At 36.1% G+C, this 14246-nt stretch overlaps 1 protein-coding gene and 1 long non-coding RNA gene across 5 annotated transcripts in view; one reads left to right on the top strand and one right to left on the bottom strand.

Annotated features, from left to right (window-relative positions):
• Positions 1 to 1621, top strand: part of LOC126162483 (uncharacterized) — a 31032-nt gene extending 29411 nt beyond the window's left edge. The window contains exon 6 of the long non-coding RNA XR_007535077.1: positions 1144 to 1621. This is a non-coding gene — a long non-coding RNA (uncharacterized LOC126162483). The remainder of the gene's footprint in view (positions 1 to 1143) is intronic.
• Positions 1622 to 10670: 9049 nt separating this feature from the next.
• LOC126189356 (ubiquitin-conjugating enzyme E2-24 kDa) overlaps positions 10671 to 14246 on the bottom strand; it is a 51907-nt gene continuing 48331 nt past the window's right edge. For all 4 annotated transcript variants that reach the window (XM_049930936.1, XM_049930937.1, XM_049930938.1 and 1 more), the window contains exon 6: positions 10671 to 12503. In XM_049930936.1, coding sequence (XP_049786893.1) covers positions 12406 to 12503 — 98 coding nt within the window. In that variant the 3' untranslated portion in view covers positions 10671 to 12405. The remainder of the gene's footprint in view (positions 12504 to 14246) is intronic.

Below are 14246 nucleotides of genomic sequence, written 5' to 3'. Positions count from 1 at the left end.
GTGCAGAACTGTGTATGTCGCATCTTTTTAAAATTGAGGGCAAGACCATTTGCAGACGAAGTCAATGATAGTTTTAAGAACCCAGTCAATTACAGTTTTAAGAACATCGTTTACGATTTCTTCTGTTTCTGCATGTATTCTTGGAGTGATTGCAATACTAGTGTTATCCACAAAAAGATCTAATTCTGCTTGTTGTAGATTAGATGGAAGATTCCTCGCATATATGAGGAACAACAGTGGATGAGGAACAAATGATGAACTTAAGATTGAGCCATGGGGAACCTCATATGTGATTTCTCCCTAGTCAGAATTATGCCCCCAGACTTCAGTGGTTGAATTACCAAGTAAACGTTTCTGCACTCTTTTTGCACTCTAGATATGACCTATTTCATTGGTTGGCTGTACCATCAGTCCCATAAAACTTCAATGTATTTGCGAGAATATTGTGATTCAGAGTGTCAAATGCCATACCAACCGGGGCTATTTTATTATTTAATGATGGAAAATTTGGTGAGTAAAGATGTTAATGGCACCCAGTAGAACAACTCTTATTTGTTCAGTATATTATTGTTGCCAAGCAGAGGTACTATTCTAGAATACATCACCTCAAAGATTTTGGAAGATGATCTGACAGTGAAACAGGGCGGTAGTTATTGACATCTCTCTCTATCACTTTTGTTAAAGAGGGGTTTGGCAACAGCATATTTCAGTCTCCCTGGAAAAATGCCTTGAGTTAGTGATGTATTACATCTGGGCTTATTATATGGGAACAAATCTGTGGTACGCTGTTGAAAACACCATCGAAACCAGATGAGCTTTTACTGTTGAGGGAACGTTTTTCTTAATTTCAGGAGGAGAAGTTGGTGATACAATCATATGATTGAATTTTATTAGGGTTACTTCTTCCACGTACTGTTGTGATTTTTCTCTTGAACTGTGTCACTTATATATGTAGTCATGTAAGATATGAGTTACATCACTCATTGTAATAGTCACTTAATAAAAAGAGGTCACAGTGAGTATAATGTGAAAGATACTGTCACATTTGATAAGTAAAACAGCAAGTTTCTGTGTGTACCTTGTAGACGTTTCGATTGTGTCCTTGCTATTGGAAGGTAATCCGATTCACCTTTTTTTTTCCAGGTGGTTGGCATAATTCTAGCATGCTCCTTGGCAGAGTCAATTAAAAAAAGATACCAGGCTCTGTGAAGTGAATGGTCCTTTTTAAGTATGTTTTAGTGATTATTGTGATTTGTGTGCATATTTATTTAATGGTACTCTTAAGTTTTGCTCATCTTTAAGATAGTACTTTTGGAATCTCATATTTTGAATCTAAATGTAATTGTGAAGCCTGAATGGATGTAATTCTTACATGCACTGCTACTTCATAAGACTGTAATGTACATATCTTGATTAATATTTAGTATGGACAAGCATTTAGAAGATTTCCACATGTATCTTCTCATTGACCATATCTTATTTTATATGCAGTGTTATATTTTTGACAATGTTTCCAATTTACTTGTATTAATTTTATTTCATTGTTGTAATACCTGTAGAAACAGGAGCCACAGTTTTACTGGATGCTTAGTATTCATGGGCCGCTTTCACAAAATTTAAAATAAATGTCAGATTTATGTATTTGATGAAATAAAGAATTTAAAGGCACACTTCTGGTCTGAATCAATTCAGTTTTGATGTCTCCTACATTGGAACACCTTAAAACATGAATCAATCAAATTACAAGTGGAGGGTTTTGTTGTAATACTACCCATAATAATAAGTGTGCAGACTCGAGTCAACATTTGCATTTCGAACTATTATGATATTGTAGTTAAAGTATGAAGCTGAAAGCAATCAAAGTAGTCAAAGACTGACATAATGCTCCATACAAAGTTTCATTTTCACAAAAACCTAAATCATAGGACCAATAATTTTCAATGAGTTTATTCACATTTGTAAAATTTCAAATACATTCGCACTTTTGAATGGACTGGTTAGCATTCTATGTTGTAACGGCCCAAGAAATGTGTGAAAATTAAGTAGCTCCATGTTTATGAAGGTGACTTTGATAAGATCAACATTTACTACATACAATGAGTAATTTCACAGAACATGAAACCGGCTGTTTCTTATGACAATATCCACAAACTACAGTTATTTAGACATCATTTCTATGATTGTAACACAAACCATTTATTAACACTGTACTATGAAATAAAACAATCCTTTTGTTTTACATTCCTGTTTTGAAAGTTCCGTAATTCCAATGGTATCTAATAAGCGATTTCTCGTAATACATTAAATCTCATAAAATTTATTATGTCATTTAGGTCATGCTTGTCCAATGTATGTTTGCAATATTTTGCATTTACAAATGAAGCCATAATTAAGAAAATTTAGGCTAGCATTGTTATATTTCAGTATTTTGTATAATATGATGTATGTCCTATGTAAAAGTCTTATTTATTGTATACGCCACTGTCAGCATAAAATAGCAAGGTTTTGTGGATAGTTACTCATAAAAAAGTTAAACTTTTAATTGTTAATTTAATAAATTTTCACTTTAGTTTTGTTGACCTGATTGTTAAAAAACACACAAATAAAAGAACAAGGCTCAAGGATGGTCAGTTGAAGACAGTTTTAAGACTCAACCACTGTGTCGCATGTCTGTGCAATAATCTAATTGTTGTAATACGGTATTGTGACTATGTAGCCCATTATGTGGAGTAGGCTCCCATTGACAAGAAATGGTGCAACTTGTCATAAATAACCCACTATAAAACAACTTGGTACCTGGATTATTTCATGGAATTCACGTAACTTGATCCAGTTAGCAGATGAAATGGACAGAGGCAATGACGACTACAGCAGCAGTAGGAAGCAGATTACTAAGAGTTACGCTGAACAAAGATATGTATAAGAAATCAGCTGAACTATATGTGTCACTGCAGAACTAATTACTAAAGTGTAATGTTTTGGAAACTGTTCTAGCAGTAAACATTTGCATTTGTCTCAAAGTAATTTTTTGAGTGTTGGAGGCCATTGTGATCAGTAAGATACACCCCCATGATCACACGTTTCTTGATGTCTATGGAACACAGGAATAACAACAATTGTTTTTTTGTTTAAATCAAATAATCTTTTTTTCGATGTTGAAAATTCTCGCCCCTGCAAAATGTCACTGTGTTCCCCATGTAACAACAGTTACGTTACAACTATCTGTTCATAATACATGTTGTCATTACAGAAATTATGATGCAGAAAATAATTCCTGTTTTTCAGGAATATGATTTGAAATATACTCTTTTAGTTGAAACCTTCATCTGCCACAAAAACAGTAGTAGGTGTTGTACAAGTTGCTCTTATAAAATAAAATTCATGGGTTTGAGGAACCCGGAACCATGAATATAGCACATTCCATTATCAAATCACATAATTTGTTTTTAATATAAATTATAGTTGATTCATCATTAATTAATATGTAAGGGGCAGTCAAATGAAAACTGAACACCTGCCACAATGGCACCATGAATGCTTCTATTAAATAATAAAATAAAATTTGCAGCGATACAATTGGGTTTTGATTATGGCATACTGTGTTACAACATCTATCCTACTGGGAGGTGAGACAGTAAATTCCTGTAGACCGCAATTGGCCACTGATGGATCCACAACCGCATCCACTGTTGTACTTCCCTGTTCGACTGAAGCAGATGACCATGTACGTCTTTCTTCAGGTTGCCAAAGATGTGAAAATCACAAGGTGAAAGATCCGGCCTGTATGGAGGATGTTGCAATGTTTCCCAATCAAACTCTTGAAGTGTAGCTTTCATTCGATTGGTTGTGTGGGGGCAGGTATTATTGTGCAGCAGGGTGATTCCGCCCAACTGCATTCCAGGACATTTTGATTTTGTGGTGCATCACAGTTTTTGCAAAGTGTCTTCATAACACTGCACATTGTGATTCCACGCTTGAGTAACTTTCCAAGCAGAGGGCACCTGCAATTGAAGGAGGTTATCATGACCTCACAAACAGCTTTGGATTCCTTCGGTGGGGGAGATGTATGTTTCCACTGTTTTCACACTGCATGCTTGGCCATTACATTCCGGGCTAGGCAGTGAAGCACCAGGCTATCAAACACATTGTTTAGCATTGTGGTGTTCCCACTGGCTGATGGGTCATGACAGGGCAGCAAGAGCCATGCCAGCGATATTCAGTAAGTTTAATATTTGCAGCATTTGCTGGCAGCCAGTACGAGACAGCAAGCTATACTCTGCTTCTGAAGTAAATTTATCACATCTCCCATTGTTTTCACCAGAAGTTTGACTGCACAAGTTACTTGTTTTGTAAAAAATGTTCCTCTATTTAGTGAGGAAAAATTACAAGTTTTGTAATGATACATGCACAATTACATACTTCATCTATATATATCAAATCCATGTATTTTCATACATCTAATAATAGGAAACTTAAGAGCCCTGTTTCCTTACATCCTTTTCATATTCTTCAAATTAAAGTGGTGAAATCCAAACAGAAAAACCTTGGATAGGTACAGAGAACAACTAAAAAGAAAACTTGGCAAAATGTCAAATGGCCCAGGGAAAAGTCTTATCAAAATGTAGTTCCACTTGGTCTTGGTTTAATCACATGAATTTTAAAGATACCTTAATTCCAGAGCTATGCACACAGTCCCTTGTCTGTGGAAACAGAATCATTGAGCCAGATGGCATTATCTAGAGAATTTTTGCTATCTGTCTGTCTGTCACAAAATGAACATTCTGAGAGACCACCATCGATTCATGTTTCTGTTTAGTGCATTATCATCAAAAAAGTTACAGGAAAACTTTTGCAACTCAGAAAAGACAAAATACCACTTATGAAGGCCCAGCACGACAGTCCTAAGATGACACTAATTGCTTGCTGATACATGTCTAGAGTCTAATAAACCCTCTACCCTTTCAGAGGCAAACATTTCTAAAACTTATTAAATAACTTTTTAGTATAACACATTTTTAAAACAGACTAAAAATAATTTCTCTTCACCCCACAAATTAAAATGAAACATGTGGGGCACATGCAATAGGTAATTTATTCATGAATAGTTCACTCAAGTCACTAACAATTTTATTGCAGTGCAAATGATGTGAACTGCCGTGCGATTTTCCTTCACAAAAGCTACTCTCTATGCCCATTATTATCTACTGCATGAAATATTACCGGTAATGTCACAAATTCATAAGCACATATTTTCAGGACTATACATGTGAGATTAGGAATCGGTATGGAGCTACAAGGAAATATTTTATACTTTTGAGTCTGCTTTAAAATGTGTTGTACTAGAAAAGTTTTAAATATTTTTTGTTTTTATCTCGCATGAAATCTTTTTGTAGATTTTAAACATTTTCATGAGATTACAAAAAGCCTGTAAATTTCAGGTTAACTTCAGTTCCTCCTTTCGAGTCAACCAATATACTGGTATTGCATCCTCCTACGTATATCTTGCGACAAGAGCATGAAAATAAAAATCGGAATAGAGCTCACACAGATGCTTGCCAGCTATCATTTCTTACCATCTACATATACACTCTGCTAGCCACCAAGTGATTTGTGGCAAGGGCACTGTTTGTGCCAATGTCATATCCCCCCCCCCCTCTCTTCCACTCGTGGATCGCACGAGGAAAAGACGACTGTCTGAACGAATCGGTATGAGCTCTAATTTCCCTTATCTTTGAATGGTGGTGATTGGGCGATTTGAAACCTGGAGGTAATATTATATCCTCTACATACTCGGAAGGTCAGATTTTGGGATTTAGTGAGCAGCCCCTTCTGTTTAGCACGTCATCTATCTGCAAGTGTGTCCCACTTCAAACTTGCTATGAGACTTGTAGCGCTCTTGAAATGGCTAAATGTACCAGTCACGAATCTTGCCACTCTTCTTTGGACCTTCTTAGTCACTTGAATCAGGCTCAACTGGTAAGGGTCCCATACAGACAAACAATACTCTAAGACTGGACAATCTAAAGAATTGTAAGCAATTTTCTTATTTGAAAGACTGCATCGCTTCAGGATTCCACCGATAAACCACAATCTATAGTTTGCCTTACCCATTACTTGTGTAATCTGATCATTCCATCTGAGATCATTTCGAATAGTCACACACAGATACTTGACGGATGTTACTGCTTCCAAAGACTGGGCATTTATTTTGTACTCGTACATTAATGGGGATTTTTGCCTTGTTATATGCAGTAAGTTACACTTACTAATACTGAGAGATAACTGCCAGTCATTACACCACGCATTTATTTCCTGCAAATCCTCAGTGATTTGTTCACAACTTTCGTGTGATACTACTTTCCTCTAGACAACAGCATCGTCGGCAAACAGTCTAATGCTGCTGTCAATACCATCAACCAGATCGTTTATTTAAATCGTAAAAAGCAACAGACCTATTATGTTGCCCTGGGGCACAATTGACGTTACACTTGTTTCCATTGGAGTCTCCCCATTCACGCTCTGCCTGTTAGAAAACTTTCTATCCCAACCGCGTATGTCGTTGGATAGACCATAAGCGCACACCTTTTGGAACGAGCAATAGTGTGGAACTAAGTCGAATGCCTTTTGAATGTAGAGGATTATGGCATCAACCTGGGAGCTGATATCTAGATCCTGTTGTATATCGAGCACAAGAGGGTCAGCTGTGTCTCACATGACTGCTGCTTCCTAAAATCGTGCTGTTTTCTGCAAATGAGCCTCTGGAAAGGTCATTATGTCTGAACACAAAATTTGTTCCACGATTCTACAACAAATCAATGCTGGTGAAATTGGCCGGCAATTATGTGCATCCGACTTTCTACCCTTTTTGTAGATTACTGTGACACAGGCCTTCTTCCAGTCCCGTGGAACTTTCCCCTGTTCCAATGATCTCTGGTAGATGATGGATAAGAATGGTTCTATATTTGTACCAGTCAACATAAAATATCACAGGCTTACCATCAGGGCTAGATGCCTTCCTGGCATGTAAGGATATTAACTGTTTCACAATCCCAGATACACTAAACTGTCAACCATCCTTGCGTTTGTTCCAATAATTGAGAGGGGGAATGGTGCTGCAGTCCTCTACCAGAAATGAGTTTTTGAAAGCTTGGTTTAGAATTTTGGCCTTCTGTTTATCATCATCCGTTACAATACCCACAGTGTCAGCAAGAGAAGGTACTGAAATATTTGTAGCATTCATAGATTTTATGTACGACCAAAATTTTTTGGGGTTATTTTTAGAATCTGCAGATAAAATATTGCTTTCAAATTCATTTCACCTTTGGCAGCTGCTTTCATTTCGCATAATTTCTGTTTCTCAGCAGTGCAGTGACTACATTTAAAACGACTGTGCACAATTCTCTGTTTTCTTAGCAACTTCCTAATATGTTTGTTGAACCAAGGTAGATTCTTCCCTTCCCCTATATTTTTGCTACACACGCATTTCTCTAGCACGTTGTGGACAATACCTTTAAATTCCAACCAAATATGCTCAATATCTTTGTGTCCCATGGTGAATGCTTGGAACTGACTATGAAGGTATTCATTAACAACACTTTTATTTGTTTTCTCAAACAAGAAAACTCTACACTGTTTCTTTGGTTTTTTGCAACTTCCACTGGCATAGAAGCCACGACATTATGGTTGTTAATACCTTCTTCTTGATTAACTTTCTCAAAAAGATCAGGTCTATTTGTCGCCAAGATACCTAATATGATCCCATCTCGAGTGTGTTTTCTAACCAATTTCTCAAGGTTGTATGTTGAGAGTGCTCCTAGAATAACTTCACACGAGTCTTTGCTTCTGCCCCCTGTGATAAATGTGCAATTTTCCCAGTGAATGGATGCCAGATTAAAGTCTCCACCTATAACTAAAGGATAATTTAGATATTTATTTCCTAGGTACTCAAAACTTTCACTGAAACGTTCTGCGGTGTTGGTTGCGGATGCTGGTGGTCTATAAAAGTGAGTTGATCTTGCATTGTCATGCAGTTCTGAACCATGTTGAAAATTTCAAATCTCTAGCTCATTGGGAAGTTAGTTCAAAATCAATTGCAAAATTTGTACCAAGCATACGGGCAAGAAAGCAACCTAATAAAAACATGGTAAAATAAAAGGGTGTACCTATACTGAACTGGAGGCAGTGAATTCTGTACAAAATTCTACTAAAAATTGTGTGTGTACCTTACCTCTATCATTACAATTTTTCTTCTGCTGTTAAAAAAATGTAAATGTCGTGTGACTAGGGCCTCCAGTTGGGTAGACCATTCGCTGGGTGCAAGTCTTTCGATTTGATGCCACTTCGGCGACTTGCGCGTTGATGGGGATGAAGTGATAATGATTAGGACAACACAACACCCAGAGAAAATCTCCGACCCAGCTGGGAGTTGAACCTGAGCCCTTAGGATTGACATTCTGTCATGCTGACCACTCAGCTGCCAGGGGCAGACCTCTTCTGCTGTTACATTCTTCTGAAAAAATTATTTGTTTTGAAATTTTGTCTTGCATGTTCTGCAGCACACAGTGAAATTTATTGATTCACCCTGCAACACAAGTAAAATTTTTCAGGAATGTTTTACTTTTCCACGTGAAGAAAAAGAATGCCTAAATGCCTGTCACTATTTAAGTGATGAGATCAGCCTCATATTTCTTCTGTACTTAAAAGTTAAAGGTTCACTGCACTATCACAATGATACCAATAACACAGGCTGCACCTGTGTTATCTATGACTTTGTATGTCATCTGTTCGAAGAGAAGGGATTCCTCTGCTGATGCAGCTCAGCTCGGCAAGGTAAAGAGAAAGCTATGCACACCTCCACTGATCTGTAGGATCTTATTTATCTATCCTCCAGTGTTTTAGGGTGACCTGAAACTGCCCGTTCTTTCTGTTTACAGTACCTAATGACCTCTATGTCTCTGGATGTTAAGTTCTAATCTTGCTTCCTTCTTTCTGTTGCATTAGAAAACATGAAACAGAAAATGTAGACAAATTTGGCAAGGGGAAATCAAGCAATTGAGGGAAAAGTCCATCATATTGCAGTTCTACTTGCTCTTTGTTTCCTCATATAAATTTCCTAAAACAAACCTATTCCTAAGAGCTGTCCACAGTTCTTTGAAAGTGAAGATAGGGTTGATAAAAATAATTACAACTTTTGATACTACACATTCTGTGTAACACAAAAGTGAAAATTTCAAGAAGGAATATGTTGCATATTAGTCAACCTAGCTGTAAAAGCATTTACAAAAGTAATTCTATTTTTTGGCATCTGCCTTTTGCAATGCTACCTAGAAAGCAATTCAACTATATAGTCCACCCACAGAAAAGTCTCAATTGATTCCTCTCTTTTAGTTGCAAATATGTAATGTACATTCTAGTAATTGTAGGAAGTGGACAATGTAATTTCTTGCCTTTTATAACGTAATTATAAAATCATAACAGATGATTGCCCAGTGTGATCAGTCATTGCTGAGGGAAAACCCCATATGTAGAGTTTTTTGAACGTGGATGATTAAAATCGCATGAGAGCCTATAGGATTACACTTATTACTAGTAATTCTTTTTTGTATCCTACAGTATTCTTCAGTACACCAAATTTGTGCAGACTCCACCAGCTTGCAGTTGTGGCACTGACAACTCAGCAACACTCTTGTGAAAAGAGACATGTCAGTGTCATTGCCATCTGAAAATCCCATCTGTACTTTTAGCAATATTTCACTTGCAATAATTAAGGTTCTAAAACATATCCAAATGTGAGCTTGACACTATCAAGACTTTTTCAACCTAAGATTTGTAACTCAAGTGCATGTGCTTGACAAATAGTGTCATTTCACGACGACTGTGAGAATGAAAGTGTAAATGGTTTATTAACAAGTGAAGACGCTACAATATAATTTGTACCAATTCTGATTTTTTAACTGTTTCTTCAAAATTGAGAAATGTTACAGAACTGAAAAACCACACCAAAATAGAAAACAAGCATCTTTTTTAACAAGGAAAGGACAGCTTTTCATGAAAAAAGTTCATATATATGTGGGGTACTCTCATATACTGCCAGATTTTTACAATGTAAAACTCAGAGAAGTGAGTTTCTGCTGTCACAGCCCAGCAATGGAGTGAACATCTTGGTCGGCAACCTGTGCCTGCTAAGCAAGGCAAGTCCAGTACATCCCATCCTGGTGTGCAGTATGAATGCAGTCTTGAGCTGTGGTGAGCTACCTCACAAGTACCATTTTGGTAAACCACAGGTGTCTCAGAAGAAATCACCAGGAAAATATTACAGTTTTTTTTTTTTTTATTGTTGGATCCAGCCTCATCAGAAGGAGAATGAAAGAAATTGTGCAGAACTTTTATACAATGTCTGATAATTACAAAATTTAATTGACTTTTACATCATTCTCCCTTAATTGTTAAATTCATTAGCTGGCTGTGTAGGGAAAATGAATCAGATCCTTACATTAAGGTAAGATGATACATTTAAAAAAAGATATGAAACACTACTTTTATGCATTTTTGAAGGGTTTGCAAAGCAGACTAAAGATGTTAGGTGGTCCCAACAGGTAATAACAATTCTGAATTATGACAGAATCCAAAACCAACAACAAAATTCATGAACATACTGCCAACCACATAACTGACATAAGAATACCACTTTATTATCAATTTAAATTATTGTACACAAATTTCAACTACCTTACTTTGTTTTCAAGTTTACTGTACACACCAAAAACATTTTCAATATCTGGTTGCAATCATGCACACTGACAGGTATGTGTGTTGTACAAAAATTCTGAACATATAATAACGTAGAAAACATTTCATGCAGTGTAGTGTCCTTTCACACAGCAGTTTTTTTCCATGGAACGCTTATTGAAACAATATATCAGCAGTCAAAAAAATTTTGTTTAGCACCAGAGATGAGAATTACCACAAACAGTTTGAGAAAAGTATGCTAAAAGAAGAAATTGTATGGTATATCTTATTATTGTTCAAGCACTTCACTGATAAAAAATATTAAAATAAGTTTGAGCAAATTATTTCTTGTTTATATTGCAGGTGCACTACTGAACCAGCTCATTTATGGTGCTGTCAAGAATATATTATTCAAGAGATTAGGAACTATTCATAGTGCAGTGTTTCTTAAAAATCATTACACCACTCACTTCCATGAAACCAAAAATAAGTGATTTGCCTCACTCATACCATGGCATTACAATTCACTGCCTGTCAGAGATATACTGTACAGTAAGTTACTGAATATGAGATTCACACACACTATGACCAATTTTTCTTATGAAGTACACGATATTAATACAAATACTAACACATTTAAGCTGTTTACTGAACAATAAACACAACAAAACCCTGGTATACAAAATTATAATTAACTGTTGACAGCGAACAGGATAAAAAATCCTTTCATTTGAAATGCTCTTTACATGTGGAACTGTGACATCATTTGCTCTTCAGTAATACATTAGGTGCAGTGGACTTTAATTTACAATGACGAGTGGTTGCCACCACCAGCATTGTTCTAAGTTGGGAGACTTTCACAGATTAATCACACAACACTAAATAGAAAATTTGAGAATGTTTCCATACTCTTGTCAGATTTTTTTTTAAAAAAAGAAATATGACAAAACCAACCCACTTACACTTCAAAAACTGAATATACAAATACACATTTTTCAAATTATAACGAACCATCTGTTTTCAGAATCAGTACCATAATATGTAGTAATTCAATTACCAACAAAGAAAGTAATAAAGATTACAAACAAAATTTATTTCATCATTGACTTCAACACGCACACCAGCTGTATGCACAGGCAAGTTTACACCTTTGTTATTTGTTTTTAATATTAACTGCTGTCCTCCAAGTGAGCACAACAGACACTCCCAATAGAAAAGTCAACAATAACAGCCAGATCTGCACAGAAAGAGTTGCACTCAATGTTTCATACTGAATTATCTCCGATGGGAGCTAACCACATAAAAAAGTAAATTACTGTAATGGAGGTACAGGTTTGAAATTTCACCAGGTTACCCATCTGAATATTACTTCCACAACACATTTAACAGGAAACAATCCACAGAAAGCTATCTATTCTGAAGCCGCACATTACATTTAATATCCTTTTCCCTATCTTTGTTTTGGTACTACATTATGAATAAATGATTATCTATGTTCAAAACATCTCATTTTCACAGGAGTTCCAAACAGTGAGAAAAACACCCATACACTGTGGCATACACACAATTATATTTTTGCCAATGAAACAAATGCTGCACTGAATAAGGGCTGTTTGTCATTTATCACTATGTCTTTACAAAAAGTCATTGGAAGAGCAATATTTTTTTTTTGACACATCACGTTGCGTAACGTTTGGTCCAAAGCCTTGCAATACGATCATGTTCTTCTCTGTTCTGCAAATACTGTGTTGCTATGCTGCCAACAAGAGGGTCAGCTGGAAAAAAAGATAACCAAATTACATTTTAAAAATGTTTAATATTAGGGAAGAAATTAAGTGCAAACAGTGAGCAGCAGAATTACAAGAAAAGCATACAATTAACTAAAAATTCATTGAAGCATCAAATTATTAACACAAAAATGAAAATTTTGGCATTTAAATTTTTTCAGCAAAAAGTGGCACAAATGAAGTGTTTTAGCTCATGGAGGAACAAGTACTGAATAACTGCATGCTACATTCACTGCTAAAGAAAAGTTATACATCAGTAAACAGTGGAATGTCAAATGACTCAAAAGAATCAAAGAAAGTCCTTGTAATTAAAACAAACATGTTAGCACACGCATATCTAGCAAAAGATGTGACAGTACAGACTATGAATCGACTGGCCCAATTGCATCAAGTAGATTAAAACTGAAATGAAGTAGTATGTTGAAACAACATTTCTTAGTAGGTGCTTGGCCCGATGTTAAGTCATCATAGGAAAGGAGGGAATACTAGTGCTACCCAGTTTTACAAAATTAAAATGTTATTTAGCGAAAAGAGTGATGCACATTATAATGGACCACTATCATTTCTGATACAGAGTTGACACACAGTAGTTAATGTGTCTGCTAACTTTCTAAGGATCTGATTTTAAAACTGCATGCATTCATAGAAAACTGAACATAATCCCAGATTCATTCTTTCTTATGCCTGATGGGGTGTACAGCAACAACTTGCAAAGCTCAGATTGTAACAAGTTTGCAAGAACTTGAAAGGATCAGATGGTACAAAATTTACAATTGCATAAGAGAAGTAGGTCACATAAGCTACATCCATGAATTAATGTTAAAATACCTTCAACTGTGCTGAATACATAGTGCATCCCATGACTTCATCAAATGAAAAGTAATGATGGTTTAACATCCTGCTAATGAAAAGGTCACTAGAGAGATGGAGCACAAGCTCAACTGTGAAGGAAATTAATTGTGTGCTTTTCATGGAAATCATCCCAACACCTGCATTAAGCAAATCACAGAAAACCTGAATCTGAATGGCCGAACAGGGATTTTAACTGTCACGGTCTGAAATGAGAGTCCAGTGTCTTACCAATGTGCTACTTCGCTCAGTGGTCACTATGGATTTTCAGCCCCACTGCAGAAGTAAACTGGCAGAAGAAAGCATATACTGGCTGCACTTTAACTGTCTTCAAAATAGTTTCCCCTGAGTTAATCTACTACCCTTATATGGTAGAAAAGCTTACAAAAAGATTATTTTAATATGATGCGTACCCAAAAACTTTTGAATGGGATTAGAGTAGTATCATCTCGTGATTGTAGGGAGATGCTCAACAGTAAAGGTAAGGGCAGACAGTTACAGCCTGTGATACCACACGGCAAAACATCACATAGAGCAAGTAACTGCACAAATAAATAGGATGAGCAAACCCTGTTACACTGACATTAATGAAATGATAATTGTGGTCAGAATAAAGATATCAAGAGGTTATCTGTCAGTAATTGGAGTATATGCCTGGAAGAGGGATGGGATGCTGACTCTGGAAACTTCTTCTACATCCTGCAAAGAACCCTCTGTACAAACAAAGATCATTGTCTGATAATAGTGGGAGATTTAAATGCAACGGTAGGTAAAACCCCCATGGCAAATGTTACTGATTGTGAAGAAAAAACAAAACAAATAATAATGGATACAGACTGAAGGCATTCTCATTAAATAATGAGCTAAGCATAACAAACATAT

This window comes from Schistocerca cancellata, chromosome 1 (assembly GCF_023864275.1).
Source record: "Schistocerca cancellata isolate TAMUIC-IGC-003103 chromosome 1, iqSchCanc2.1, whole genome shotgun sequence".
Classification (NCBI taxonomy): Eukaryota; Metazoa; Arthropoda; class Insecta; order Orthoptera; family Acrididae; genus Schistocerca; species Schistocerca cancellata.
The sequence above is the reverse complement of the archived record's forward strand: the minus strand, read 5'-3'. Positions and strand labels throughout refer to the sequence as shown.